The sequence below is a fragment of the Homarus americanus genome, unplaced genomic scaffold, assembly GCF_018991925.1.
Source record: "Homarus americanus isolate GMGI-L3 unplaced genomic scaffold, GMGI_Hamer_2.0 scaffold58074, whole genome shotgun sequence".
NCBI classification, from domain to species: domain Eukaryota; kingdom Metazoa; phylum Arthropoda; class Malacostraca; order Decapoda; family Nephropidae; genus Homarus; species Homarus americanus.
In genome coordinates this window covers 1,205,898-1,233,860 of record NW_024729094.1, presented here as the reverse complement: position 1 = coordinate 1,233,860, position 27,963 = coordinate 1,205,898, and the positions used below count along the sequence as shown (strand labels likewise).

Genomic DNA, 27,963 nt, shown 5'->3' with positions numbered 1-27,963 from the left:
TTAGATAAGAGAAGACCAGAGACACAGGTAACGAGATAACAGGCTTAGATAAGAGAAGACCAGAGACACTGTAACGAGATAACAGGCTTAGATAAGAGAAGACCAGACACATAGGTAACGAGATAACAGGCTTAGATAAGAGAAGACCAGACACATAGGTAACGAGATAACAGGCTTAGATAAGAGAAGACCAGACACATAGGTAACGAGATAACAGGCTTAGATAAGAGAAGACCAGACACATAGGTAACGAGATAACAGGCTTAGATAAGAGAAGACCAGAGACACAGGTAACGAGATAACAGGCTTAGATAAGAGAAGACCAGAGACACAGGTAACGAGATAACAGGCTTAGATAAGAGAAGACAGAGACACATAGGTAACGAGATAACAGGCTTAGATAAGAGAAGACCAGACACAGGTAACGAGATAACAGGCTTAGATAAGAGAAGACCAGAGACATCGGTAACGAGATAACAGGCTTAGATAAGAGAAGACCAGACACACAGGTAACGAGATAACAGGCTTAGATAAGAGAAGACCAGAGACACAGGTAACGAGATAACAGGCTTAGATAAGAGAAGACCAGACACACAGGTAACGAGAAACACTTAAATAAGAGAAGACCAGAAACACAGGTAACAAGATAACAGGCTTAGATAAGAGAAGACCAGAGACACAGGTAACGAGATAATAGACTTAGATAAGAGAAGACCAGAAACACAGGTAACAAGATAATAGACTTAGATAAGAGAAGACCAGAAACACTGGTAACAAGATAATAGACTTAGATAAGAGAAATAAAACACTGGTAACGAGATAATAGGCTTAGATAAGAGAAGACCAGAAACACAGGTAACAAGATAATAGACTTATATAAGAGAAGACCAGAAACACAGGTATGAGGAAACAACGTTAAAACTCACCTTGTTTACCGTGGTAGAGCCAGAACGGTGCTTCACGGCCCCCCATCACCTGTCATACACAACAATATGTTAATATGTCTTGTGCATTAGCCTTCTACATCATACCTTATTATGAAAGGAAGTGTATGACTAATAATTCTATGATTTATGTAAGAGAATTTTAAGCTTTGCCCAGGTGACCATAGTCAAGCTAGAACAGTGATATTAAGGAATCGCTCATTATAAAGTTCTGTGTTATATCGACTGTTCCCCCTTTTATTCTACTGTACTGTACTATCTAGTTGCAATCTTTCTGCCTCACTCACCATTAGAGATCCCGGCTGCACAGGACGGAAGTTACTCTTTAACGGTTTTCCTCGATCGTCAGTCAGCTTCCTGAACCGTGTTAGCTGTAACAAAAGCGACATTATAACATAATTACAAAGTACGTGGCACTATCAGCAGGAGTGGAGGGCTGGGTTGTCTTCATGTATGCTGGGTCTTGTGCACTCTGTTAAAAAGAAGCACTGTACAATACAGTTCAGTGAACAAGCATCCTGCCATTAAACCAAATATCAGATAATGCCTGGCAACCCCACCACAACAGGAAAATGCTCGGGTAATCTTTTGAGGTATTTATGGCAGACACAACTGGTAGCACGTAGAATATTAAGACGGTAGCGGATTTTATTCCAGGTTTTCTTTCATCAAGATGGGGCACCGCCGCACTGGGCTTTACAAGTGCGCGATATCCTCAATGATAACTTCCCTACTCGTTGGATCAGGGTGTATGTGAAAAAGGTTAATAACATCACAGTTAAGACACTGGATTGAAGAAGCACTGGCTTCCATCACGCTAGACATGCTTCACAACAACCTGGAATGAAATCAGCTACCGTCACATATACAGGATTCTACGTGCTACCAAAAGGGCCTATGTGGAGGTTTACTGAAGTGCAGTATATGCTTTAAATATGAAACACTTCCATAAACCATCTCATTACGTTCTTTTGTAAGTAACAAACGTCTAAATGTTTTTTTACTTCATCATAAGAGATAAATTACCAAAGACTCACCTGATTAGCGGAGATTGTGACGGGGTCCTTGAAGATGGTCCACACGGTATTTTCAAGACAGGGAGGGTATGTCATAGAACCCTTATAGCGGTAAAACGTGTTCACGAAGGTTGGCAACAGATGTTTGAGCGGGAAGCGCTTGATCTGTTTCTGGGTGTCTGCCAATGATGAGAAAAGTGGACAATTAATTTTTTTGTATACCTGTACTTTATGTTCATGATAGGTCTGAAGCAGGCCACTTCCACCACATGCGTGTATGTGACGGAGTTATCTACTATTTTCGGTATATTTCTATTTTTGGTAAATAGCGTCTTTGATACTATCCATCACTACCCATAGCTAATTGCAGGTCATCATCAACAACGTTCTAAAGCAATTTTTCATACAATCTCCATGTCATTCTTGGCCTACCCCTTGCTCTCATTAATTGGACTCGTGCACCTCTTGACCCGGTTGGTCTTATCCATTCCGTTCACATACCCAAACCACCTCAGCCAACTTCTATGCAAAAGTGTGTCAATAACGTACTCTCAATACCCAGCCGGCCGCAAAGCTCTGAACAAATTTGGTTCCCTGTCTTTCAGTGTCACATTGCACAACCAAATCCCTATTCTCATTTCAGTTCACTCAAGCCTACGTTTGCCATCCTCTTTAAGTGTCACACATCACACTTCTCATGCTAGTTACATACATCCTTCCTTTCATCCTAAGGGAAGGCCTTCTTGATTTCCAGAGGCAAGGACCATTCAAACTTCCTCCAACCACTTCTGACTCTTGCAACTGACCTACCATCAGCACCCCCTCCGGGAATAAGCACAGCACCCCGGTAACAGAATTCCTCGACACAGTTCAGGGACATAATGTTGAGCTTTTCTAGCCTTGCTAAGGCCACATGTCATTCATTTCGTGAGCGCCTAATAGTTCAAATATACAGGACAGCACCCAAAATCAAACATGTGTGTTTATTGCAACAATATTTTTCATGCACATAGTCTTAATAATTCCTTTAAAAATTTTAGTTGTTACCAAACTTGAAGATAACCAAAAGCTAAGCTTTTTTGCACTGTATTGCGTGAGAATTCAAAATTTAATATTACCAAAGGGATTTATCTCCAATGCACCAGCAACTGGGCTTTCAATACCATATGTTGTACTAAAATAGGAAAAATAAACATGTTCCATGATATATACGAACAAAATACTTCTGTTTTTCCCATGTAATAGTCACTCATTTGGTTTTGCTTTATCCTTAGTTCTAATTGCATCAGCTAGTTTTTTCAGGGAGAGTAAACGCTTGTGTTTGTTGCTGGAAAGCTTCTCTGCTCTTCCTTGATAATTGAACGATTTCGTCACACTATTTTCTTTAATTCTAACTGTTTTAACAAAAGATCCTCTTATTTTCTTTCTTCTACAACCTCTTTTGCTTTAATATGCTTCAATACCTACTGCAGGGGGGACACACACACACGTGCCCTACAACCCAGACTTCCTGGGGGACACACACACATATCCTACAACCCTGACCTACTGGGGGTCACACTTACATGCCCTACAGCCCTGACCACCTGGGGGACACATACATATGTCCTACAACCCTTACCTTTGGGGGTGGGGGGAACACACACATGCCCCACAATCCTGACCTCCTGGGGAACACACACACACACACACACACCCTACAACCCTGACCTCCTGGGGGGACACACACATGCCCTACAGCCCTGACCTCCTGAGGGACACATACATATGTCCTACAACCCTTACCTTTGGGGTGGGGGGAACACACATGCCCCACAATCCTGACCTCCTGGGGAACACACACACACACACACACACACACACACACACACTACAACCCTGACCTCCTGGGACACACACATGCCCTACAGCCCTGACCTCCTGGGGACACACACATGCCCTACAGCCCTGACCTCGAGAGGAACACACATGCCCTACAGCCCTGACTTCATAGACACACACATGCCCTACAGCCCTGACCTCGAGAGGAACACACATGCCCTACAGCCCTGACTTCATGGGGACACACACATGCCCTACAGCCCTGACCTCGAGGGAGACACACACATGCTCACAGCCCCTGACCTCGAGGGGACACACACACATGCCCTACAGCCCTGACCGCGGGGACACAAACACACATGCCCTAACAACCCTGACCTCGTGGGGGACACAAACACACATGCCCTACAACCCTGACCTCCTGGGAAGACACACACACATGCCCTACAGCCCTGACCTCCTGGGGACACACATGCCCTACAGCCCTGACCTCGAGGGAACACACACATGCCCTACAGCCCTGACCTCGTGAGGGACACACACACATGCCCTACAGCCCTGACCTCGTGAGGGACACACACATGCCCTACAGCCCTGACCTCGAGGGGGACACACACATGCCCTACAGCCCTGACTTCATTGGGGACACATACATGCCCTACAGCCCTGACCTCCTCGAGGGAGACACACATGCCCTATAGCCCTGACCTCGAGAGGGACACACACACATGCCCTACAGCCCTGGCCTCGTGGGGGACACAAACACACATGCCCTACAACCCTGACCTCGTTGGGGACACAAACACATGCCCTACAACCCTGACCTCGTGGGGATACAAACACACATGCCCTACAACCCTGACCTCGTGGGGACACACACATGCCCTACAACCCTGACCTCAAGGAGACACACACAGCTGAGGACACACACATGCCCCTGACCGCGTGGGGACACAAACACACATGCCCTACAGCCCTGACCTCGTGGGGACACAAACACACATGCCCTACAACCCTGACCTCGTGGGGGACACAAACACACATGCCCTACAACCCTGACCTCGTGGGGACACAAACACGCATGCCCTACAACCCTGACCTCGTGGGGACACAAACACATATGCCCTACACCCTGACCTCGTGGGACACACATGCCTACAACCCTGACCTCGTGGGATACAAACACACACACCCTACAACCCTGACCTCCTGGAGACACACACACCCTACACCCTGACCTCCTGGAGGACACACACACCTACAACCCTGACCTCGTGGGGACACAACACACATGCCCTACAACCCTGACCTCGTGGGGACACAAACACGCATGCCCTAACCCCTGACCTCGTGGGGACACAAACACATATGCCCTACAGCCTGACCTCGTGGGGACACACACATGCCCACAACTCTGACCTCGTGGGGATACAAACACACACACCCTACAACCCTGACCTCCTGGAGGACACACACCCTAGCCCTGACCTCCTGGAAGGACACACACACCTAGCCCTGACCTCCTGGGAGACACACACATGCCCTACAGCCCTGACCTCAGGGAGACACACACATGCTCTACAGCCCCTGACCTCAGGGGGCACACACATGCCCTACAGCCCTGACCGCGTGGGACACAAACACACATGCCCTACAACCCTGACCTCGTGGGGACACAAACACACATGCCCTACAGCCCTGACCTCGTGAGGGGACACACATGCCCTACAGCCCTGACCTCGAGGGGGACACACACATGCCCTACAGCCCTGACCTAGGGGAACACACACATGCCCTACAGCCCTGACTTCATGAGGGACACACACATGCCCTACAGCCCTGACCTCAGGGAGACACACATGCCCTATAGCCTGACCTCAGGGGACACACACATGCCCTACAGCCCTGACCTCGTGAGGACACACACATGCCCTTCAGCCCTGACCTCGAGGGGACACACATGCCCTACAGCCCTGACCTCAGGCGGAACACACACATGCCCTACAGCCCCTGACCTCGTGAGGGACACACACATGCCCTGCCCTGACCTCGTGAGGACACACACACCTACAGCCCTGACCTCGGGGGACACACACATGCCCTACAGCCCTGACTTCTTGGGGACACATACATGCCCTACAGCCCTGACCTCGGGGAGACACACATGCCCTATAGCCCTGACCTCGAGAGGGACACACACACATGCCCTACAGCCCTGGCCTCGTGGGGACACAAACACATGCCCTACAACCCCTGACCTCGTTGGGGACACAAACACATATGCCCTACAACCCTGACCTCGTGGGGATACAAACACACATGCCCTACAACCCTGACCTCGTGGGAGACACACACATGCCCTACAACCCTGACCTCGAAGGGGACACACACATGCCCTACAACCCTGACCGCGTGGGGGACACAAACACACATGCCCTACAACCCTGACCTCGTGGGGGACACAAACACATGCCCTACAACCCTGACCTCGTGGGGACACAAACACATGCCCTACAACCCCTGACCTCGTGGGGGACACACATGCCCTACAACCCTGACCTCGTGGGGGACACAAACACGCATGCCCTACAACCCTGACCTCGTGGGGACACAAACACATATGCCCTAACCCTGACCTCGTGGGGATACAAACACACATGCCCCTACAACCCTGACCTCGTGGGGGACACACACATGCCCTACAACCCTGACCTCGTGGGATAAAACACACACACCCTACAACCCTGACCTCCTGGAGGACACACACACCCTACAACCCTGACCTCCTGGGGGACACACACATGCCCTACAGCTGACCTCGTGAGGGACACACACATGCCCTAAGCCCTGACCTCAGGAGACACACATGCCCCTATAGCCCTGACCTCGAGGGGGCACACACACATGCCCTACAGCCTGACCTCGTGAGGGACACACACATGCCCTACAGCCCTGACCTCAGGGGACACACACATGCCCTAGAGCCCTGACCTCGGGGAACACACTGCCCTACAGCTCTGACCTCGTGAAACACACATGCCCTACAGCCCTGACCTCGTGAAGACACACATGCCCTACAGCCCTGACCTCAGGGGGACACACATGCCCTACAGCCCTGACTTCTTGGGGACACACATGCCCTACAGCCATGACCTCCAGGGAGAACACATGCCCTACAGCCCTGACCTCAGGGACACACACCATGCCCTACGGCCCTGACCGCGTGGGGACACAAACACACATGCCCTACAACCCTGACCTCGTGGGGACACAACACACATGCCCTACAACCCCTGACCTCGTGGGGACACAAACCCATATGCCCTACACCCCTGACCTCGTGGGGATACAAACACACATGCCCTACAACCCTGACCTCCTGGAGAGACACACACACCCCTACAACCCCTCCTGGAGACACACACATGCCCTACAACCCTGACCTCGTGGGGATACAACACCACACACCCCTCGACCTCCTGGAGACACACACCCCCAACCCTGACCTCCGGGGACACAAACACACCCACCCTACAACCCTGACCTCCTGGAGGACACACACACCCCTACAACCCTGACCTCCTGGGGAACACAAACACACATGCCCTACACCCCTGACCTCGTGGGGACACAAACACACATGCCCTACAACCCTGACCTCGTGGGGACACAAACACACATGCCCTACAACCCTGACCTCGTGGGGATACAAACACATATGCCCTACAACCCAGACCTCGTGGGATACAAACACACATGCCCTACAACCCTGACCTCGTGGGGACACACATGCCCTACAACCCTGACCTCAGGGGACACACACATGCCCTAACCCACACCTCGTGGGACACAAACACACATGCCCTACAACCCCTGACCTCGTGGGGGCACACACCCACAACCCCTGACCTCTGGGGGACCACACATGCCCTACAACCCTGACCTCGTGGGATACAAACACACCTCCCTACAACCCTGACCTCCTGGAGGACACACACACCCTACAACCCTGACCTCCTGGGGAGACACCCACATGCCCTACAGCCCCTGACCTCGTGAGGGACACACATGCCCTACAGCCCTGACCTCGGGGGAGACACACCCCTATAGCCCCTGACCTCGGGGACACACACACATGCCCTACAGCCTGACCTCGTGGGGACACACACATGCCCCTACAGCCCTGACCTCGGGGGACACACACATGCCCTACAGCCCTGACCTCGAGGGAACACACACATGCCCTACAGCCCTGACCTCGTGGGGACACACACATGCCCTAGCCCTGACCTCGTGAGGGACACACACATGCCCCAGGCCCTGACCTCGGGGGACACATGCCCTACAGCCCTGACCTCAGGGAACACACACATGCCCTACAGCCAGCCCTGACCTCAGGGGAACACACACATGCCCTACAGCCCTGACCTCGAGGGACACACACATGCCCTACAGCCCTGACCTCAGGGGGAACACACACACATGCCCTACAGCCCTGACCTCGTGAGGACACACATGCCCTTCAGCCCCTGACCTCGGGGAACACACACATGCCCTACAGCCCTGACCTCGTGAGGGACACACACATGCCCTACAGCCCTGACCTCGAGGGGGACACACACATGCCCTACAGCCCTGACCTCCGGGGGGACACAAACATGCCCTACAGCCCTGACCTCGAGGGACACACATGCCCTACAGCCCTGACCTCGAGGGGGAACACACACATGCCCTACAGCTCTGACCTGAGGGAACACACATGCCCTACAGCCCTGACCTCGAGGGCACACATGCCCTAGCCCTGGCCTTGGGGACACACACACATACCCTACAGCCCTGACCTCGAGGGGACACACACATGCCCTACAGCCTGACCTCCGGGGGACACACACATGCCCTACAGCCCTGACCTCGTGAGGACACACACATGCCCTACAGCCCTGACCTCGTGAGGGACACACACATGCCCCTACAGCCCTGACCTCAGGGGGACACACACATGCCCTACAGCCCTGACTTCATTGGGGACACATACATGCCCTCACAGCCCTGACCTCGGGGAGACACACATGCCCTATAGCCCTGACCTCGAGAGGACACACCACATGCCCTACAGCCCTGACCGCGTGGGGACACAAACACACATGCCCTACAACCCTTGAATCTCAGTAGGCACAAACACAATATGCCCTATAACCCTGACCTCGTGGGGACACAAACCACAGTGCCTCTACAACCCCGACCTCGTGGGGGATACAAACACACATGCCCCATAACCCTGACTCCTCGTGGGGACACACACATGCCCTACAACCCTGACTCTAAAGGGGACACACACATGCCTCTACAACCCTGACCGCGTGGGGGGACACACAAACACACATGCCTCACAACCCTGACTCTGTGTAGCCACAAACACACATGATCTCTACAACCCTGACCTCGTGGGGGATACAAACACACACACCCTACAACCCTGACCTCCTGGAGGACACACACACCCTACAACCCTGACCTCCTGGGGGACACACACATGCCCTACAGCCCTGACCTCGTGAGGGTCACACACATGCCCTTCAGCCCTGACCTCGTGGGGGACACACACATGCCCTACAGTCCTGACCTCCTGGGACACACACACATACACACATGCCCTACAGCCCTGACCTCCAGGGGAACTCAAACGCGCCCTACTGAATTGCCTATACAACTATGAAATATGGCATTGGTTATAGAATAAATTGTGGTCATCATGAAGTATAAAATTAGTATAGAAACTTAGTTTTATTGAAAAATACTTCGCCTCTCCCCCACCATTGGTGGCAGGGGAGGGTGGATCAAGTGAATAGGGTGGAGGGGCATATTATAATGATTCTAACAGTGGCGTTTTATAACGTCATTGATCTTCGGTCAATGAAATACTTAAGAATCAGATAATGGAATGCAAAACAAGCAATACTCAGCCAATGAGAAATAGAATAAAATGCTATAATGCATGAGCATGTTCATATAGAGTGCGACCACTATACTGGCTCATCATCCTTGTGCGGCAGACCCATCAACCCTAGATCATTTATTGTCGATCATTTCTCTTGTCATGATCCCCCGCCCCCCTCCCCCGAAAAAAAATCTCAGCGGATCTACGCGATTTGCGTGGGTCACATAAAACGATGAAGAAAAAAAAAGATAAATCATATCCTGCTCTTGCACCTACCGTCCTCTCTCACTGCACATTAACGGAGTTGTTACAAACACCTTTCTTACAGATAGCACATGGCCATTTTCCGCTTTCCACCATGGCTCCCACACCCACGCCACTAATGAATACTTTTTGTTTTTGCAACATTCACATTAAAACCCTTTTTTAAATTTCTCTGTTGCTGCTGCTCCAATACTGTTTGCAATCAGCACTAAGACATTAGCATACAACAGCTCTCAGGGCAGATACCAGAACTATTCTGTGAAAAGTCCGTTAACCTGATAACGAAAAGTTTCTGAATTAGTGGGCAAAGGAGTGTACCCTTCCTTCCCATCCTTGTTTTCACACTAGTCAAGCTGCACAATTCATGTTCTTAATTTATCTTCAATTGTTTTTCTTACGTGTTCGTTGGTCCTGAATTTAGCATGATTGATTAATTCAACTTTGTGGCCCATCTGTGCTGCATGAGCCACATTTAGGGTCAAGTGTATTGACAGTCCATTCAGGAATTTTACATAAAAATGGTTACCATTATAATAACTTCTTCTACACTTACACATATGATTATCATTAAAAAATTTCAATATAAATCAATAAATTGTACTTACAGTCTCGTTCAAGATTTTTCGAACACTGCTGGAGACAGCTGGCAACTCAAGGCCGTTTGTTTACTATACTACGTAGTATAATATAATACGAAACAACAAAGCCCAACCATTAAATTAAGCAACGGGGAACTAAGTAACCAATCACCGATCACTTTTACATTTATTCATAATTTTTACTACGTACTATAGTAAGCAAACGGCCTTGAATTGCCAGTTGTCTCCAGCAGAGTTCGAAGAATCTTGAACGAGACTACATTAGAACAACACCAATATTTCTCTTTCCATTGTCACTCACCAGCGTAATGTACCTTGGCTAGACCTTTGAAGAGTTTATTGAACTTGGGGTTGTGTTTAGGACCAACACTGAGGAAGATCGCTAATACGGCCAAACCATCCTCATGATTCATAGCCTTCACCAAACTGCCGTACGCCGTCTTGTAGTGGACCAAATGTAGCTCTCCTTGGAACCTGTCACGGCAATTTCACATGAGGTATATCTGTCACATCATATACTGTACCTGGGTTATTATTCATCTGATAAAGTTCCACTGTTGGCCTTCCACCACCCACAGCCTAATGGGGTACCATTTACCACACACCACTTGTGAACCACTGAGAATTTGCTTTGGTTAACAAACCAATTTCAGGGCTTCCACTTAAGGTACCCTATAACCTACCTATCAGTGCCCGGTCAACCTCCACCTACCATAATACCACCCACCAGTGAATTCTTCCTCCACCATAAATAAACCTCTACACACCAATTTGGGGACCCTTACATCTTAAAACAGGGTACTCACTTTTCAGAGACCCATAATCAACCTACCGGTTGCCGTCAATGGTGTGTTCAGAGCCCGAGGTGTCGTTGGTGCCCCAGTGGAATTGGAACTGAACGAAGGCGTATGTTCCAGATAAATCCCCGCCTAGTATACTCGGGTTAGGGTGTTGCACAATGGTCACTAGGGCTGTGGGAGTATTCAGTGGTGAAAATAAAAGATCAAAACCTCTAGATTCAAAATAATAAGTAATTTTATAATGATTTGAGCATATCAGTGCACCTTAAATCAATAAAATACACCTCCGCAATATTAGGCTGGGTCTTAGGTACCCAGTCTAACTTTTCAGATGCACTCTATAGTCTGCTCACTTGAACCTTACAACTGAGGCCAAGGGTCAGTGTGTAGCATGGTCGCTGATTGGCTGGCAGACGGATATGCGAAGTCCCGACATTTCTTTAGTTTTTAGTCTATCGCACTGTTCTAATATTTTATGGAAAATAATCTCCCTGTTGATCTTTGATAATTTCCGTACTCGGGGAAGTAAAAATTAGCATGTGAAACGAACTGGTAACATAAATACCATAAAAAAAAATATTATATAATTTAACCATCAACCTCTGCCACGCTGCGTGACGTAACGGGGCATGGGGGAATTTACCTAGGTGAACTTATTCATCATGCTCGTGTTCTTTATATATTTTTATAACCTATGCGTTTCATAAGCAAATTCTTGCTTCCTTAAGTGCGAAAATTATCAGAGATCAACACAGATTTTTTTACCATTTTAAATATAAGAATATAAATACGATAGATTAAAGTCTAAACTTTCTTGACTCTTCGGGGTTCCATCCATCAGCCAAGTTGCAAACTGACCCTCGGCCTCATTTGCAAAGTTCAAGTGGAACGGACTATAGGTATTGATACACCTAGGCAATATAATATGGTTAGTAACACCATATGGGGGTTATATTACCATCTTAGGTCTATTAAAGCAATTTTAATAGCACATTCTCCATGACATTTTGTAGCCCTGTCAGTTTAGTTACCTTTGACATAAATATAAACAAGTGATAAATTCAATGTACACCGCCCCCTCCCCCTATATCACGAAAGAGAGAGATTTCTAGGTCATTATTATGAAAACTTTGCCCCCAACTCAAAAAGTGCCCGAGATATTGTCCATGACAAACCAAAGAAGTGCCCCACTTGATCTTATCTTGGTATCTGGCCACAGAATGGGGAAAGAGAGGGGGGTGTACAAGAACGACTTAAGATGTTACCCATTATCAAGCTGACTAGACAGCCAGGATCATCTACATGATGAGCAACTTGTGTAACTAAATTAATGGCAAGCTATTTTTACAGCAAAGAACTTACCTGTGTGACCAGTGTTCTTAAGCGTCATAGACTTGGGGGTCTTGCCATAATCCTTCACTCTCAATGGAGTCCACGGGTATTGCCCTTTGACCTCCGCGGTGGCAATGTTGATGGGTGACTGTCTCTTCCCTCCACACATGGGATATTCGTCGCTCCAAAATTGGGGTCCTGGTGGTAAGGGAGGCAAGAGTAAATGATGAATGCAAAACATTTTCGGTCGAGAGCAGCACCGGCCAAACTACCTCCTTGGGTACAGAAGGTTTAATATACAGTGTTCTGTATCTACATTGTCGATAACGGAAGTCATGCCTATTGGACCCACTTAAACACGAATTTACGATGGTGTAAAAAATAAATAAATAAATAAAGCCATATTTCATGTTTGCGAGTGACTACAAAAAATTATAAAGGAACATTGCCTCTAAATCAGATAGGAAAAAAAATTGCAGCAAAGGTAATCTTTTAAAGTGTGTCGAGTTAGAGACCGTTTAGAGGGGAACAAAATCCTTGATATAAATATAGACAAACTCCAAGAACAGTAATCTACAGTTGGGTCTTCATTTACGCGGTCAATTTAACACGCATTGTACCGCGTAAAACGAGAAACGCGTAAATGAAATGACAGAACATATGGGATTAATTGAAATAGAGACTGGGCCCACCCCCAAACTCCACTTTTTCCGACACAATACCTACGTTGTAGTAAAAATAACATCTTAATTTTATGATGGTATGCACACACACATAATATAGAAGAGAAATATTAATAAGAGAATAATATACTGTACCAGGTAAAAGAAAAATCAAGGTTTAACACTTACGTCAGGTTAGGTTAGGTTAGAAAAAATCAAGGTTTAACACATACGTAAGGTTAGGTTAGAAAAAATCAAGGTTTAACACTTACGTTAGGTTAGATTAGGTTAGAAAAAATCAAGGTTAGGTTAGGTTTAACACTTATGTTAGTAGAAGAGATGGGTCGGCGTACGGGAATGGCAGCTGGTTCCGAGGCAGAGGGCAGATTACTGGCCCTCAGGTGAATCACCATCACTATCCACCATAGTTGTCAGGGCCTCCCTGACAAATCCCTCGAAGTCACCATCACTGTCACTATCACTGGCTTGGGCTGGCTGTGGTGGGTTGCGGGTGAAGAAGTCCGTGATGTTACGCTTGCGGCTAGTGTTGATGTTGTCGTGATACACCTTGATGTACGGCTCCAGTGTGCAACAGCTGGTTATTGAAGACTTTATAGCGGTTATCGTCAGGGATGTTGGAAAAGATGAGCTTCAGTTTCTCTGCACTCGATGGCATCCTTAACATTACCATGCGTTAACTTGTGTTCTTCTCGGGATGACGCACCGCCTGTCTCTTCACTGACGTGATCGTCTTCTAACATCTCGTCGGCAGTCACCTCAGGATCCATTATCACCTCCATAATGTCGTCGTTGGTGGTCTCGGAGAAGCCTGCAGCTGTAACACTCTGCGCAGCTTCTCTGACAAGGTCCACTGCCACTGCAACAGACTGAACCTCACCAGTCACAGGTTGACTCTGCCTCCCACCTGGGATACCTTGCAACACATGCCATGCGTGACGAATCGTTGCTACAGACAGCTGATCCCATGCCTCCACCAAGAAGTCAAAAGCTTTCTTGACGTTAAATTTCTTCCAAAACTGTTTGACGCGAACTTCTTGATCCGCCAACTCTTGCTCCTCGTCTTCGTCGCTCTGGCTATCGGTGTCCCCCAGGTTACGCAACTCATCCTTGGTGTTGGTACAGTCGTTCAGCTTAAACTTCTTTGTAGAGAATGCAGCCTTAACGTTGCATATCAACACCTGGTCCATAGGCTGGATTAACGACGTTGTGTTGGGAGGAAGGAAGACCACTTTTACGTTGGGGTGACGATCCAACAGTAGGGGCGAGTGTCCTGGTGCGTTGTCAAAGAGCAACAAAATGTTGAATGGAACATTCTGTTGCTCGCAGAATTTCTTGACGTCGGGAACGAAACAATCGTCAAACCAGGAGAGGGACAGAGCAGAGAACATCCACGCCGTACGTGCGGTTAGCCAGTGGACATTTAGCTTGGTCATGTCCATGTTCTTATAGGCGTGCGGCTTGCAGGCTGTGTGGATCACCGATAACTTGAGTTTACAGGTACCAGAGGCATTGGTGGTAAACAAAACGGTGATGCGCTCCTTCTGCAATTTCCGGCCCCGACACTTTCTGGCAGACTTGACAACGAAGGTCTTGAAAGGTAGCTTTTTTCCAAAACAGACCGGATTCATCCATGTTGAACACCTGGTCGTCGGTGTACTGTCCTTCCTCCATAACGTCACGTAAGAACGGAGGAAAATCACTAGCCGCAACACGGTCAGCACTCGCTCCTTCACCACCAATGTTAATGTTGGTAATCTTGTTCCTCTTCTTAAACCCTTGCAGCCACCCAAAGGAAGCATTGAAGGGTTTGGGCTCTGCAATTCCCATCTTACGTGCCACTGCTACATATAGTTCATGTGCGTACCCTTGAAACGACCGCGTGTCCACCGCCATGTTCCGTCGTGCCTGACGAATCAAGTAGCTCACAAGTAAATTCTCCGTCTTGAGAAGCACCCTTGTTCTGGCAGTACTTCACCATTGAAGCACCTGCAGACTTTGTGATGTTCATGTGTTCTTTTATCTTGGCTGCATCCTTCTTGATCGTCCGGATCGTAGATTCGTTAACACCATGCTGGCGTGCGAGATCAACCTGTCTTGTTCCTTTTTCTAACTCTTGTATTATATTGTACTTCATCTCGTAACTTAGGGCACGTCGTATCTTCTTTGGCTTAGGGAGGCTGGGTCCAGGTAATGCAAGGTTTTTCTGTGGTGGTGGAGGTCCAGTGGAAGCCATTCTTACGAGATTAGCGAGATTATCCGAACAATAGAACACAGCATACACGGGGTGACTGGGAGGATCGAAACTGACAAGGTTAGGTCAGCGGCTTCATCCCTCCCGCGGCAGGGCACGTCATATTACATTAAACCAATCACAGCTAGCGGCGGAGGGAGGTAAGGATGCGTGGCCCAATCAGTCTGATACGTCATATGACGTCACCAATAACGCAACGGAGACATACACTGCACAACCTACTCAACCTACTCGGGCCGCTTACCCAACATGGCGGGATGGCGGGAAGTTTGAATCCAAAAATGGCGCGGCGCGAAAGGACCGCCAGTCGCTCTCCAAGTAAATGACCAAATTTACCAAGTAAATCAAGCATCCCGCTTCTGGCAAAGTACCGCGTAAATGACAAAACGTGTAAACGAAAACCGCATAAATCCAGACTCAACTGTATATGGAAATTATTTGCCACTTAACACTGAAATCCATAGTAATACTGTAGTTTGGAAAGAAAAAACTAAGCAAAATTTGCGAGATTACAACATATCCTTCACTTACTGAATAGTGCCCCTACTTAACCTGGCTTAAAATTCATACTTGACGCAACCATTACCAACCCGTACCTTCTCATGGCAGCGCCCCAACCCATAAGCCCAATAATCAGACTCACTGTGAAAAAACAGCCTATCATAACAAAACAGACAATTATGTAGACAATCTCCTGTTAACAGATACCAAAACTTAACTTGAAAACAATTGATAAAACTTACACTTAGTAAAACAAAACCAAAGTACAGTAGTAAACATGAACTTGAAAGGTCTCAAATTATGCTGAACTTCACGTTTTTAAACCGTATTTAAAGTTAATGCTGCCCCCTTCTTCATAAATATGTATTTCTTCAATATACAGTACAGGTACATCACAATATTGAATTTAATATACCAGACAAACAGAACGGCGCTTTCTCAGCTTATTGGAACTCTATTTCAACAAATATTACCTTAAACCATTTCGGCATTTGAATACTGGAGACAAAATAATTCATTATCTTTAAATAATTTACAGATAACTGGAAAGCAATTTTTCCTTTAATCACAAAGTAACTATAGGCTTTAGAAAAATAAAGGAGAAAACGATATACAGGTACAGTTGTAAACATTTCTTTAGGTAACTAATTAAATTACAACGTACATAATATCCCAAGCCTAGCAATATCTGTTAAACGACGACGCTATCTTGGCATATATACCCTCGCTACCGGAGGTACTTGCTCCTATAGATAGCTGTGCTATAAACACCAGAGATATGTTCCCGAAGATTCACCTTGTATAGTAACATCACTTTACTTCTTCAGTTTAACATAAATTTTGTTTTGTAAATTATTTCTTTAAATTCTTCTTGATTAATTGGCATACTATATATATATATATATATATATATATATATATATATATATATATATATATATATATATATATAAAATATATATTATATATATATATATAATATATATTTATTCAAGACATCTTCAGAGGCATCTTCAGTTGCCTCTGAAGATGTCTTGAATAAAGACGAAAGCTAAGGTGCTCCGTTGTTTCCTTTTCCCGTGTGATTTTATCAAGATTTATTTTATCCACGTTTTCATTGTGGATCTACATGAAATATATATATATATATATATATATATATATATATTATATATATATACAGGGTGTCCCATAAATTTCCATACATATGAAAAATATACCTTTTTATATGAAAATCCATTTTTATTTATATAATATGCTCTACATGACTACCACTCTGTTGAAAACACTCTTCAATGCGTGTCCTCCACTGCTGAAGAACACGTTCAAGCACAGCAGGGAGTTATGCTTGTAATGGCGTTGGTGATACGTTGCTTGAGATGATTTATGATTTGTATCTTTTCCTGATACACCATGGCCTTCAAATGCCCCAAAGGTAAAAATCAAGTGGGGTAAGGTCTGGGGATCTGGGAGGCCACTCCACAGGACCACGCCGACCAATCCAATGTTAAAAACCATATGAATGGAAACTTATGGGACACCCTGTGTGTGTGTATATATATATATATATATATATATATATATATATATATATATATATATATATATATATATATATATATATATATATATATATATATATATATATATATATATATATATATATATATATATATATATATATATATATATATATATATATATATATATATATATATATGTGTGTTATCCTGATCAATGACCTACAGTACACAGTGATTTATTTGCATATATATATATATATATATATATATATATATCGAACCACGAGCGCTTTGGGAACTGTTGTTTCTTTCCTTGTGGTTATCAGCATATACCTAGATCACGCGCACCTACAGTGATTTACTTATATATATATATATATATATATATATATATATATATATATATATAATACTGTATATATATATTTATCTCGTGTAGATCCACAATGAAAACGTGAATCCCTTATTTTTTACCTGACCTAACTAGTCACGTCGCCCCCTTCTCTTAAGCTCCTCTACGTGTGTGTTGGTGTGGGGATTAGTGGATGACATCAGTATGACCTGACCTCATGTTTAATAATGTCACCCTGTATATTTAAGCCTCTCTCCGTCCATGTAATCCAGTTGCCTCTGAAGATGTCTTGAATAAAGACGAAAGCGAAGGTGCTCCGTTGTTTCCCTTTTCCCGTGTGATTTTATCAATATATATATATATATATATATATATATATATATATATATATATATATATATATATATATATATATATATATATATATATATATATATATATATATATATATCCCAAGCACTACTTACCTGCCAAGCCCCGATAGCTCCAATTCTCAATTCCATCTGTCGAAGAAATAAGTAACAATTAACAGAAATCCTAACACCTATACATGTAAAGTGCAGTCGGAAAAAAAAGTTCTCGAAAAGCTGGGTTCGACAGATTTCAGAATGAGCACTATGGTTCTTGTCATCTCTGAGTGGTTGGAATGCCTAGTTGTGAAGTGACTCAATGTCATAAATATGGATCAAGAATTGATAGGCTTTATGGTAAGTGGCTTGAGAACAAAATAGTAAAATGTGATACTGTTCCAGTCAGTTTTTCTGACCATTCAATGGCTCTGTCAAAAGTAAACATTAACAAAAATGTAAAAGTAGGTAAAGGTTTCTGGAAACTGAATTGTAGTATTTTAAGCTCTGATGAGGCACAGGAAAACTGTGGAGTGTTTTTTAAACATATTAAGGAAAAAATATACACATCCTTTTACAATGGTGGGGTCAATGTGCTTAACAAGAATGCAAGAACTTTTTTTTGTAAAAATATGTAAAAGAATGTCGCAAGAAAAATGTGGGCTAATTAATTTATTTCAAAGTAGGTTAAGAGAACTTTATGAAAAAGCTAAATACCTTGATGTGAATTATGAAAAAATAAAGGCACTGAAAACCAGAATAAATGAATTAAGGAACAAAATTTGTGAAAGTGTTAAAATAAGATCCAGAATAAAAGACAAGAGAAGGAGAAAAGTTTTCTCGCCATTTGATCTGTAAAGACAAAAATAAAGGAAACAGGGAATTAATTACTAAGGTTAAGAGAGAAAATGGTGAAGATAGAGAGAATATAGAAGGAATAATCTATGTAATTAAAGAATTTTGGGGGAATCTATATAAAAGAGTTGAAACTAATGATGATTACTGTATTGTGAAAACTTTATAGAGAATTGCAAACCAAGACTAAAGGAATCAGAAAATGAATCTTTAATAAAACCAGTAAACTTGAAGGAAATATGGGAAGCAATTAATAATCTCAACCTTGGTAGATCCCCAGGTAATGATGGTCTACCTGCAGAGTTTTATAAACATACGTGGAAATTTATCAGGGTAGAGATCATTGAGGTTATTCAGTTTATCTTTGTTATAAAGTATTAAGTGTGTCAAAAAATACAGGAATAATAAAGTCAGTGCCTAAAAAGGGGAATCTGAAATTAATTGAAAACTGGAGACCAATAACCGTCCTAAATGTAGATTATAAAATGGTTGCAAAAATATTGGCAAGAAGAATTAAACCTTTTTTAAATTTAATATTGTCAGACGACCAATAATGTTGTATTAAAGGAAGGTCAATAATAGATTGCAATATCATGGTTATGGAAATAGTGCAATTTGTCAGTAGTGAGAACCAAAAATGTGCCATGATAAACTTAGATCGGCCAAAAGCATTTGACAGTTGATATTAAATTTGCATTTAGGGTAATGGAAAAATTAGGCATTAACAATGTTTATGTAGACTGGATTAAAATGTTGTATGGAAATTGTCAGAGTAAGGTTTTGGTTAATGGCATCCAATGTAAGTCATTCAGGATTGAAAGATTAGTACGACAAAGATGCCCTCTTTTTATGATTCTCTAGATATTTTTCCAAAAACCTTTTTATTTATCAGTAAACAACAATGCCAGAATAATTCCCCCACAGTTACCAAACAACATAAAAATTCCCATACAGGGATACCTGTATGCTGATGATTCTACAGTCTTTGTTGTCACAAACCAGTCCATAATTGAGGTTAGCAGATAAATAGAAAGGTTTGAGGAAGCAACAGGTGCTAAATTAAACAAAGATAAAACAAGTATTATGGGATTGGGTGAGTGGAAGAAAAGAGATTTATGGCCTGTGCTGTGGATGAGATCAGCAGAATATTCCAGAATTTTAGGCACTATATATTATGACAATTATGAACACACCGTTAAAATGAATTGGAACAAAATCTTGGAAAATATCACCATTTCTGTTAATTGTTGATCAAACAGAAAATTATCCTTGTACCAAAAAGCTCTCACTGTTAACTCAAAAGTTTTATCCAAGGTATGGTACCTATCCCATGCATTTCCATTAAATAAAATTTACTCACAGAAAATTGAATCATGCATTTTTAAATACATATGGAGTGGTATACCAGCCAATTAAAAGACAACCTTTGTATTTACCTGTCAAACAAGGAGGTATTGGAGTAGTTAATGTGTTTTGTAAAGCAGCTGCTATATTATGAACAACTTTCATAAAAATTACTTAAGACCATGAAAAGAGGAAATCTTTAACTCCATATTATACAAGTACTGTATAAGGACCAGTTAGAGCACCCTAACCCGGGACTTAAGGGCTAGAAATACTTTGTCTGGTTATGTAAATTGAATCTTACTGTTTCAAGCCCTTAACAAAAGTATGTCACTGTTGCTGGGTTAGTATACAAGACCCTCGTGAGTCGAAGTTCAACATTTAGGTGCAACTATGTATCGTGTGAATAAGCTTAGATGGGATCAATCAGTCATTCTTGCACTTTGATTATTTATAAAACACCTCACTTCTGTAGCATGGCGTTACCTAAGCACATGTTGCACCACTTCCCACGTATTGAACTTGTTTATACGAACAATACCTGCCAATCTGTTGATCTAGTACCGACTAACATATAGCAAGTGCCAATCTGTTGATCCAGTACCGACTAACATACAGCAAGTGCCAATCTATTGATATTGTACCTACTAACATATACCACCTGCCAGCCTGTTGATCTTGTTCGTACTAACATATACCACCTGCCAATCTGTTGATCCAGTACCGACTAACATACAGCAAGTGCCAATCTATTGATATTGTACCGACTAACATATACCACCTGCCAATCTGTTGATCCAGTACCGACTAACATACAGCAAGTGCCAATCTATTGATCTTGTACCTACTAACATATACCACCTGCCAGTCTATTGATCTTGTTCGTACTAACATATACCACCTGCCAGTGTGTTGATCTTGTTCGTACTAACATATACCACCTGCCAGTGTGTTGATCTTGTTCGTACTAACATATACCACCTGCCAGTCTGTTGATCTTGTTCGTACTAACATATACCACCTGCCACTCTGTTGATCTTGTTCGTACTAACATATACCACCTGCCAGTCTGTTGATCTCGTACTATCTTGTTCGTACTAACATATACCACCTGCCAGTCTGTTGATCTTGTTCGTACTAACATATACCACCTGCCAGTCTGTTGATCTTGTCGTACTAACATATACCACCTGCCAGTCTGTTGATCTTGTTCGTACTAACATATACCACCTGCCACTCTGTTGATCTTGTTCGTACTAACATATACCACCTGCCACTCTGTTGATCTTGTTCGTACTAACATATACCACCTGCCACTCTGTTGATCTTGTTCGTACTAACATATACCACCTGCCAGTCTGTTGATCTTGTTCGTACTAACATATACCACCTGCCACTCTGTTGATCTTGTTCGTACTAACATATACCACCTGCCAGTCTGTTGATCTTGTTCGTACTAACATATACCACCTGCCACTCTGTTGATCTTGTTCGTACTAACATATACCACCTGCCACTCTGTTGATCTTGTTCGTACTAACATATACCACCTGCCAGTCTGTTGATCTTGTTCGTACTAACATATACCACCTGCCAGTCTGTTGATCTTGTTCGTACTAACATATACCACCGGCCAGTCTGTTGATCTTGTTCGTACTAACATATACCACCTGCCAGCCACCTGCCAGTGTGTTGATCTTATTCGTACTAACATATACCACCTGCCACTCTGTTGATCTTGTTCGTACTAACATATACCACCTGCCAGTCTGTTGATGTTGTTCGTACTAACATATACCACCTGCCAGTCTGTTGATCTTGTTCGTACTAACATATCCCACCTGCCAGTCTGTTGGTCTTGTTCGTACTAACATATACCACCTGCCAGTCTGTTGATCTTGTTCGTACTAACATATACCACCTGCCAGTCTGTTGGTCTTCTTCGTACTAACATATACCACCTGCCAGTCTGTTGGTCTTGTTCGTACTAACATATACCACCTGCCAATATATTGATCTTGTACCTACTAACATATACCACCTGCCAGTCTGTTGATCTTATACCTACCAACATATACCACCTGCCAGTCTGTTGGTCTTGCTCATACTAACATATACCACCTGCCAGTCTGTTGGTCTTGTACCTACTAACATATACCACCTGCCAGTCTGTTGATCTTGTTCGTACTAACATATACCACCTGCCAGTCTGTTGATCTTGTTCGTACTAACATATACCACCTGCCAGTCTGTTGGGTAACATATACCACCTGCCAGTCTGTTGATCTTGTTCGTACTAACATATACCACCTGCCAGTCTGTTGATCTTGTTCGTACTAACATATACCACCTGCCAGTCTGTTGGTCTTTATACTAACATATACCACCTGCCAGTCTGTTGATCTTGTTCGTACTAACATATACCACCTGCCAGTCTGTTGATCTTGTACTAAACATATACCACCTGCCAGTCTCTTGTTGATCTTGTTCGTACTAACATATACCACCTGCCAGTCTGTTGATGTTGTTCGTACTAACATATACCACCTGCCAGTCTGTTGATCTTGTTCGTACTAACATACCACCTGCCAGTCTGTTGGTCTTGTTCGTACTAACATATACCACCTGCCAGTCTGTTGATCTTGTTCGTACTAACATATACCACCTGCCAGTCTGTTGGTCTCTTCGTACTAACATATACCACCTGCCAGTCTGTTGTCTTGTTCGTACTAACATATACCACCTGCCAATATTGATCTTGACCTGCCAGTCTGTTGTCTTGTACCTACTAACATATACCACCTGCCAGTCTGTTGATCTTGCTCATACTAACATATACCACCTGCCAGTCTGTTGGTCTTGTCCTACTAACATATACCACCTGCCAGTCTGTTATACTAACATATACCACCTGCCAGTCTGTTGGTCTTGTACCTACTAACATATACCACCTGCCAGTCTGTTGATCTTGCTCATACTAACATATACCACCTGCCAGTCTGTTGGTCTTGTCCTACTAACATATACCACCTGCCAGTCTGTTGATCTTGCTCATACTAACATATACCACCTGCCAGTCTGTTGGTACTAACATATACCACCTCTTGTACCTACTAACATATACCACCTGCCAGTCTGTTGGTCTTGCTGATACTATCATATAAGACCTGCCAGTCTGTTGGTCTTGTACCTAGTAACATATACCACCTGCCAGTCTGTTGATCTTGTTCATAAAAATTTACATCGCCCGTCAGTTTTTTTACCTTGTTCATACAAGAATTATATAAAACACTGCTAGCCCAATCCCAATGATTGCATAAACGTCTTTCCTAGTCGCATTTAGTGCCGGAATAAAACTGTCACCGGCAAAAAAGAAAAAACATGAGGAACGATCAGAAATTAGATACACAGCTTTTGTAGATTTGATAAGCGTGCGTATTGTTTATAGTATTATCTCAGTCTACTTGATCAGTTAGCAAGTTATGAAGATATTCAAAGTGTAGTACGGGCAAAGAACGAGGTAGCGAGCTAAATAATTCGCCAACTTGTATAATATATTAACGGAAAACGTGACATGAACAGACAAATGGAGGTAGCACGGATCAATTTTAAATGGCCGCATCAAAGTTAATAGTGCTACTTAGCTTATGAGAAGACTCATCGGGTGCAATGCATATGAAAGACTGGTGGCTTATTACACCTGTATTTGTCAAAAGGTTCAGTCTCTCGAAATAAGTAGCTTCACATTGTTCTTGATGTGGTTTGTGCACTACTGTGCCGAAAGCATTAACCAACAACAGGGATTAAGAACATTCAACCTGGACTTATATGGATTTGCCAGAGAAAAAATGTTGCAGGTAAGATGCCCAGCTTACACAACACGGATGTGGTAATTGCTTTTGGAATCATGTACCTTTTATTATTTTGTGATCACCTCTCGTAATATGGTAATAAATAATGTGTGTGTGTGTGTAGAAAAAACCTGTAGTTAACTGACCTACATCATGGAGAAGAAGCACCATCACCATCAACACCATTTTGACTTCCATCTTACAGGGCTGAAACACAGAAAACTATATAAATATATATGTAGCAACATTAAAGATTAAATGAACACAAAAAATGGACACCGCTTGTGTATTTTAAGTGAAACACCCGGTATGTTACCAAATTCTTTCAATCTTTTACTTAAACTAGGTCGATCAAGCTTATTATTGCATTCAACTAAGCTCTCGGTGGACCTAAACTAACAAGTTTTCAAACCGGCAAGCAAATTTGGCAATATTTGAAAATACATATACGTAATTTATGAATAGTTTACATTTTGCAAATACACACTTGTTTTCCTCATGGACGTGTCTACAAACATTATCATTCTTGCTTACGCTTGTTACAGCCCAAGATAACGGCTATAATAGTCACAGGAATAGGTGTCACTGCTTGGATACCAGTAACAAACATCTATGAAACACACAGAAGAATTAAGGAGAAAGGTATATTGTAATCAACATTTTGTTTTAGGACACAAGTAATGAATCAAAGTATATTGCTTATCCTTCGCGAAGGTGTTCCCTACTGAAGAAAATAACAAGCGTTATAGAGCTATTGTTTACACTATGAGTGGACGAGTTGGGCGTCCACACTTAAATCTTAGTTTAAAAATTTGCTTAATGGCAAACGGAACACCCTGCCATCAGCGCTAACCCATGTTTGTAAAACTGTGATGGTTATGATAATGATGATAGTCTTTAAAATTTTACCATGAATGATGAACTAAGTACCGTATGGAACACATATCAAGATATTATCATTAATTAATAATGCTGGTATATCAAAAATAAAATACGAATTGATATACGAGAATATAAAATGTAGATCAAAATAATATACTTACCGTGTTCAGGATGATCATCAAAACTTGGGAACTTCACAGGTTGAAAAATGAAAGTTAAAATCATAAATATGTTAAGATGAATCAGATGTCTCTTTGTTCCGTTCCTTATATATATATATATATATATATATATATATATATATATATATATATATATATATATATATATATATATATATTACTCAAGATAGCGCTGACATGGTAGAGGTTCGAGAGCTCTTATAGATGCTCATTCACTACACCCAGGCCAGTAGACTCCTCAAGACCGTTAGTTCAGTGGTATGCCTTACAGGTTTACACTTGCAGCGTTGTTTTGAAATACTTTACAAAGCTAATATAAACTTACTGAAATGCACAGAAACATAAAAATCGGTTAAAAATTTTCAGAGGAAAGTTTTACTTTGGACTATATACCGATTACATTACAATAACCGAGGCATACTGTACAGTACAGTTGTGCTGAAGATAAAAATTATCCATGCCCTGACAGTATGCAACTCCTGGGGTTTGTTTTATTCTGATAACTCCATTTGAAATGCAGTAACGGGACACCATTAGTAGCAACACAACGATCTCCTTGAGTCCCAAGCTTTTAGTTATTAATACTTAATATATAATATACTTTATTCCTTCATTCTTATGCATATTTTCCATTACGATTCAGAAGCTCAATGTAGATATTGTAAGTGTACTTAAAAAATAACTGAACAAAAAAAGCGCGCACTCACCTTCCTATTGTGTGGGAGACTGACGTGAGGGAGGCGGAGTAATAGTTTTCATTGAGTACTCAACTTGCCGACTCAAAAACTAGTTCTCATAAATTTGAAATATTTTTGGAATAACCTAAGATCTGTTATTATTATTATTATTATTATTATTATTGTTGTTGTTGTTGTTAGTAGTAGTATTTATTATATTTTTTATTAATATGATTGTTGTTATTAAGAATATAATTTTAACCATAAAATATTACTTATTTGAAAAGTGAAGAGGAGAGAAATTAATAGATATAAATGCAAACTCGTCTTCCTCCCGTGGTCGCGTGTCTCCACTTTGAAACAACAGAAAATAACATTGTTTGTGTATCATTGACGACATAATGCTGGTATATTCCGTACGTTCACCTCCTTGTGTAGTTCCTTATATTCATCAGTGTACTAAATTGTGAAGTTTGAGGGTATTTAGCCCTTCTTAGTGCGAGTTGAACTTTGGCGAAGAGGTTCTTTGATATATATATATATATATATATATATATATATATATATATATATATATATATATATATATATATATATATTTCATGTAAATCCACAATGAAAACGTGGATAAGATAAATCTTGATAAAATCACACGGGAAAATGGAAACAACGGAGTACCTTAGCTTTCGTCTTTATTCAAGACATCTTCAGAGGCAACTGGATTACATGGACAGAGAGAGGCTTAAATATACAGGGTGACCTAAAAACATGAGGTCAGGTCAAAATGATGACATCCACTAATCCCCACACCAACACACACGTAGAGGAGCTTAAGAGAAGGGTGGTGACGTGACTAGCCAAGTCAGGTCAGAAAAAAGGGACCCACAAAATAACTATCATACATCTAGATCAAAGGTTTTCAAAGCATTTTTAACCTTGGGCCACTAAGGTTTATTGATTTTAATTCCTTAATCAAACTAGCTTCAACCAGAAGTCTTTTTGTGACACAAGATGATTTGAATACTTCTAAGCTTAGCTTTCGTCTTTATTCAAGACATCTTCAGAGGCAACTGGATTACATGGACAGAGAGAGGCTTAAATATACAGGGTGACCTAAAAACATGAGGTCAGGTCAAAATGATGACATCCACTAATCCCCACACCAACACACACGTAGAGGAGCTTAAGAGAAGGGTGGTGACGTGACTAGCCAAGTCAGGTCAGAAAAAAGGGACCCACAAAATAACTATCATACATCTAGAGCAAAGGTTTTCAAAGCATTTTTAACCTTGGGCCACTAAGGTTTATTGATTTTAATTCCTTAATCAAACTAGCTTCAACCAGAAGTCTTTTTGTGACACAAGATGATTTGAATACTTCTAAGCTTTTTTCCCAAGCAATGGGGTGATTATTATTCCTAACATGAACGAACAAGGCACTGCTTTCAGATGCAGTTCTGATATTATACTTATGTTGTTTGATTCTGAGCTGCAGTGTTTTTCCTGTCTGACCTACATAATTACAGTAGTCCCAATATTCTCCACGGCTCTCCCCCTTGAAAGTAAGGATGCGTGCATTTTGCATGTGGTAGGAGGACAACATATCCTTCAGTGAAGTTGAGGTGCTGCCGGATTCTTCCTTGCTGCCGTACTTCTCTCTCCTTTCAGGCTGCATCATTTCAACTCGTTGCACGTCTTCGTCTTTGTCGGTCGATCCCTCATGGCCCTTGGGGCGTCCAGTCATTACAGTGGGAGACTTGCCAAGAGTCCCCGCTCATGTTGTCTTCAGCCTGGGTTGGTTG

General features: G+C 42.9%; 1 protein-coding gene across 1 annotated transcript; it reads right to left on the bottom strand.

Moving 5' to 3' along the window:
• On the bottom strand, positions 1–27,905 carry LOC121866317 (carbonic anhydrase 1-like). The gene is made up of 9 exons (XM_042365937.1): positions 27,674–27,905; positions 18,492–18,527; positions 12,745–12,912; positions 11,415–11,553; positions 10,884–11,056; positions 1,982–2,139; positions 1,232–1,315; positions 927–975; positions 1–68 (listed from the first exon to the last, which is right to left on the bottom strand). The coding sequence occupies exons 1-9, from the start codon at positions 27,903–27,905 to the stop codon at positions 1–3; spliced, it is 1,107 nt and encodes a 368-aa protein (XP_042221871.1).
• Between the last annotated feature and the right edge of the window lie 58 nt (positions 27,906–27,963).

Bases quoted from the DNA above. Each gene is read 5' to 3' on its own strand.
- LOC121866317 (XM_042365937.1), bottom strand. From the start codon at position 27,905: ATGACTGGACGCCCCAAGGGCCATGAGGGATCGACCGACAAAGACGAA. The intron at 2,140-10,883 runs GTGAGTGACAAT...CATCATTGGCAG, and splicing joins AGCCAAGGTACATTACGCTG to ACACCCAGAAACAGATCAAG. The intron at 69-926 runs GTGAGTTTTAAC...ATCTCGTTACAG, and splicing joins GCTCTACCACGGTAAACAAG to TGTCTCTGGTCTTCTCTTAT.